Raw genomic sequence first — 5627 nt, forward strand, 5'->3', positions numbered from 1 at the left:
TAGTACTAGAATTATTAAATCCGAACTGCACGTTCACCCCCACACACGCACAAATCAAAACTGCATAGTCCAGATAATTGAAATAATCGAGAATAACAAATATATATATTTCCTCGTGGTATCAATTTTTGTTCAAGTCTTCCCCGCAGGTATAATGACAGAAACGTCCAATCGATTTCCCTCTTCATTTGATTTAACATTCCGCACGTTCTATGATTACAAATGATTCAAAGTTTCTGACCGTCTCCACGGAGAAACCAAAATTGGAAAAAAGAAAAGAAACATGAAGTAATCAATCCAGACATATATATAATAATTTCATCATCTAACTTCACACCATTTCAATTCATAACCAGACAGAGAGAGACAAAAAATTCCACTTCCAGCGTGAGCTAAATAAAAGGCTCACTTATTGAAATTAGCTCGCCCGCCACAAAAAAAGCAGAAGCATAGAGCTAATTTCACAAATCCAAAACGTAACAAAAAAAAAAAAAAAACAAATGTCGTATATATTTACAGAAAACAAAAGGTTATCAGTTATCACCAAACGTGAAGCGATGGTTCTTGCGGAACGGAGGAACCCTTGAGCCCCAAAGTTCTAGTCTCGTGGAAATCTTGTATCACTCTGATGAGGAACCGCGCTTTCTTTGCGGCGTGAGAAGTCCCCTCCGTCAGAAGCGAATAAAGCAAAGGCATCAGCGAAGGGTCCTTCGCCAGAACCGCCACCACCTCCGCGCCGACATTCACGCTCAGCGACAACAAGATCGAAACACAGTGCTCTTTCCCCGCACGTGACGTCGCAGTTCGCAGCATCCCCGTAATCAACGCCAACGCCGACCCCTGCAAAATCGCACGTGCCCCGTCAACATTCTCGGCCAGCGCCGCAAGAACCGCCAAAGATTCCGCCACAAGCTCCTCCTTATCCGAAGAAGCCAAAATATCAAGCAGCGCGGGAACGGCACCCGCGGAAAGCGCTCTTTGGTGATTCCTAGGAAGTAAAAGTAACCCGAATATCGCAACGACAGCGTTTTTCCTCCCGCAGGTTGTTCCTTCCTTAACTAACTCCACCAACGCTGGAATCACCTCAGGGTTTTCCCCTATTAACTTCCGATACTCTTTAACCGACGAGAGATAAAATATAACCGCAGCCGCGACTTGTCGAGCTTCTAAACTAACTCCATTTTTCAGCACTGACACAATTACGCTTATGCCCCCGCTGGTTATAATACTTTTCGGCCCATTCGAGTCTTTAGAGAGCTTCAATAGAGCAGAGATTGCGTTCTCTTGCGTGGATTTATCCTTCGCAGAGGCTAGAAGCTCCAACAGAGGAGACACTGCTCCCACTTCAACCAAACACGCCCTATTGAAAATGCTGTTTCGGGCGAGCACGCGAATCTCGTGCGCGGCCTTGTGCTTCTGCTCCTCCGTCCCGAACGCGAGCCGCTGCGTGAGGGTCCACGCGAGAAACTGCACGGCGTGCGCGGCCGCGGGACTACCGGCGACGATGTTGCGGTTACGGTTAGAGTTGTTGGCGAGGTAAATGCCGTTGTCGGCGCAGAATTGTTGGATGAGCCTCTTGAGCGTTGTGTTGGGAACTAACTCTGTGGTTGTTAGCTTCTCCCCTGTTTTGGGGCACGTGGTGTTCCCTGCTCTGAGCCATTTCGTAATGGAGGGTCGGTCGTAGGTTTGACCGGTTGACACCGTTACCGGATCCGTCATGAGCTCGAGGGAAATCGGGCAACGGAAATCCTCGGGGTTGAGGGACGTTAATAGCGTTAACGACGTTATTGCTAACTCCGTGCTGCATCTACCTTGGGGGTTATTGGTTTCGAATATTAGTCCTCTGCAGTAAGTTAAAAAGCCTACTAAGCTACTTAGAAGTGGAACCTCTCGCTCCTCGCGGTCGCGGCACTCTAGGTTAATTTCATCCTCGAGGAATTTAATCTCGGTGTTACAATCTGTCCAGGTTTTGATTTGGAGGTAATTGATTATTTGGTGCATGGAAGTGAGGTCCGGTTCGGTTCCTCTGGCGAATTGGCTTATAACCGTGTGGAGGGTTTTGGTGGCACGTGCGTCGCTGGGGTCCACTTCGAACCCGGCTTTTCTGGCTTGCCTTGTCACGAGTTCCGCGAGCTCTTTGACTTCGCGGCACACGTGGAGGTTGTGAAGGGGCAAGACGTCGAGGGAAGTGGCCATGGCGCGGACGAAGGCGCGGAAGAGGGACGCGACGTGTTGCGATTTGGCGAGGAGTAGGAGGCGAGCGCCTTGGAGAGTGAGGTCTTGCATGAGGAAGTGGATCTTCTGTAAGGTGAAGTGGAGCTCGGAGAGGCTGAGGCTGAGGATGGTGGAGTGGGGGATTGACAGGGCGCGCTCTTGAATTTCTTGAAGGAATATCGAAACGATGTTGATTTGGCGTATGGTTTCTCTGGCGTTTCGTCGCTGGGTGGGGAAGAGGTGGGGTTGGTAGTTGCATATGGATTGGGAGAGGGTGATTAGAGAGGCGAGGAGTGTGGGCGGAGATACGGCTTCGCATGGGTGAACCGCCGGGAATGATAGCGTGCGCCGATCCCTTTCAGTCATTGAACTCAGTCACAATAATCAACCAATTACTTCTGGTTACGAGTTAGAACTTAGAACCGTTTGTGTTGTTTGGATAGGAAGGTAGGTGGCGTAATTATTATAGCGAGGGGAACCTGACTGGAGAATCTTCTGGACACGTGGCGGCGTGCCTAGTAGGAACGGGATTGGGGAGGGAGGGAAGATTCGTTTGATGAATATTGAATAGGAATTGGGACACGTGGAAATGACAGATTGTTTGTGTTACTGGGGAATAATAGGAAGGTAAGATCCAATGGGGGAGTGGATTTAGATTTCGCTCGGATGGTAAGAACTAAGAACACTGAGCTTGAACTGATGCTTGGTGGGTCCCACTAACCGACCTCACTCACAGGTGGACAAATTTATTGTCGACGTGTGCTCAGCCAAATCCAAAAAACTTGATTAATTAAAACCGCGCCAAATTTAATAACTCGTGTTTATCGGATCGCTTAATTACAAATAATCGTGCTTTCTTTTTAATAAAAACTAATTAACCAAGATACATATATATATATATATATATATATATATATATATATATATATATATATATATATATATATGCATATATGCATGTATGTGAATAGCTATAATAGTTCCACAACATATACGCTCTAAGACTGGTTGCCAATTATTCTAACTACTACGGTCCAATTAAATCTAAACTATAAAGTATCTAAAAAGTCTAAATAAAATTATTAAATAAAAATGTTTGATTAAACTAAATGAAATCAAGAGCACTCACGCCAAAAGTGGAGCATGTTTGAATGTGAAATTACATTTATAGGATCATCAAGTTATAACTATTATTTTTTTAATTACATTAAAAAAATACAAATCACATCAGAATCTGAAAACTAGATACAATTTTTCTTAGTGTGTTTATTATTCTAAACACACTAGTGATAACTTTCGAGTTTCAATAATGAATCATTCGAGAATGGGAGATCAAATTATCACATAGTACAGAAGGAAACAAATAAAGGAAGCATCATGGCCCTTTCATTTAAAAAATATCATAAAGTTATTAAACTTTCTTTAAAAGAGAATAATAATACCTTTATTAATAATTTGTATTTTATTTTCTCCTATTTATTTGAAATACAAATGAAACATTTTTTTTAATTCTTTTTATATTTTACAACTAGGTATAACAACAAAATGGACCAGGAGTGAGTTTGGTTCCCCTTCTCTTTGTCCTGGCAAAATTCAACACATGTTTAGATTTATAAAAAGGTGGGAAAAATAAAAAAATAAACTCAATCTCATCGATCTCCATCAGATTTTACCAAGTTTGGGAGAGAGAAAAAAACTCATAGGGGAATCCACCTTATATATTCTAAATTTTCATTTACTTATATATTTTCAAACAAATCATATACTAATTTATTAAATGACAAAAAACTTAAAATTAAACATTTAAAAATCAAATTAAGTTTTTAGTTAACTGTATAATTTAATTTTTATTTTATCATTATGATAATAATTATTTAAGAACAATGATATATGTATAACGACTTTATGAATATATTTTTTGGGTTTATATTCCTTTATCACGTCATTTGTTGCATTTTATTTTTTTTCTTTCTTTTTTCTCTTTCTCCTTCTTTATCTTTGTATAAATTAATGTATCTGTACTGGCCGCATCCCGCATTCGGGCTCTAAGTCCGGACTAGCGAGACAAAGGTCATACCGGGCACGCGCTGAACAATAACAGCCCGGAGCCTGGACAGATCACACCTGAACCCGGGGACCTCATCTCAGGCCCAGGGCCCAATACAACCCTAAACGACCTCAAGGTACGTGCATTATATATATGAGACTATTATTCGTGCAAACCCTAACTTTGGCATCGGAGTCTCTTTTACAGGTACCTCCCCCATCTTGGAGCACCAATACATCACCAAAGGAGGCTCACCGATCTTACCCGGCGGATCAGCTCTACAACAGATTTCCGGTAAGAACATTTGGCGCCCACCGTGGGGCCGATCAGACCAAGCTCTTATCGGCTACCCTCACGGTCCGTACCAGGAACCGTATCAGACGAGCACCCAAGCAAAATGAGCAACGAACATACAGCTTCAGGAGACTCGACCTACGTCACCAACCTGACAATCCTAAAGAGCACAACTGCCCGCGCTCAAACCCAATGGCGGTACCCCGATCGTCCCTCCGACTCACCACTCGGCCTCGGCGAGACAGTCCGGGACCTGGAAGACTGAGGAGCAGGGCCTAGCCCCCCAAACCAATTAGTAAGCACAATTGCGGGCGGCTTCGCAGGGGGCGGCGCCAGCAGCTCGTCCCGAAAAAAACACCTACGTAAAGTCAACCGCGTACACCCCACCACGTATACTGTACACCGAGACTCGCCCACCATATCTTTCACCAACGACGACTACGTCGGAGTCAGTCCAAATCAGGACGACCCCATGGTCGTGACAGTAACTTTAGCCAATTGGGAAGTTCGCAGGACCCTGGTCGACCAGGGAAGCTCGGCCGATGTCCTATACTGGCCAACATTCCTCAGGTTATACATTCCCCACTCTCTCGTACAACCTCACACCGAACCTTTGGTCGGTTTTGCAGGAGCCACCATCCACCCTAGAGGACAAGTGGACCTATTGACGACCTTCGGAACACCGCCGGCCTCCCGGCAAATCCTGGTTCAGTACCTACTGGTGGAGGCCAACTCCACCTATAACACCATCATCGGCAGGTCAACCCTAAACCAACTCGGGGCGGTAGTGTCCACCCTGCATCTTACCATGAAATTTCCGGGGCACGACGGAAAAATCATCTCCATCAGAGCAAATCAGCAGAAAGCGCGTCAATGCTACATAGACAGCCTAGAAACTACCCTCTCAATCAGACAACACAAAAGCGACTTCACTGTTCTAACTCGTGCTGACCACGAGGAAACCACCGACCTCGATCCGAGATCCGACGCTCACGATGAGCGGCCCAGTCCCGTCGATGAGCTCGACGATCTCCAAATCGGAAAGCTCCCCAACCAAACAACAAAGATCAGC

General features: G+C 44.8%; 1 protein-coding gene across 1 annotated transcript; it reads right to left on the reverse strand.

The window, feature by feature from the left end:
* Positions 1-284: 284 nt before the first annotated feature.
* LOC109808581 (U-box domain-containing protein 18) lies at positions 285-2700 on the reverse strand. Its single transcript, XM_020371633.3, has one exon. It carries the CDS (start codon positions 2578-2580, stop codon positions 541-543), a length of 2040 nt encoding a protein of 679 aa, XP_020227222.1. The 5' UTR covers positions 2581-2700; the 3' UTR covers positions 285-540.
* Positions 2701-5627: the final 2927 nt, after the last annotated feature.

Source organism: Cajanus cajan, chromosome 5 (genome assembly GCF_000230855.2).
Source record: "Cajanus cajan strain Asha chromosome 5, NIPB_CcT2T_4, whole genome shotgun sequence".
Classification (NCBI taxonomy): Eukaryota; Viridiplantae; Streptophyta; class Magnoliopsida; order Fabales; family Fabaceae; genus Cajanus; species Cajanus cajan.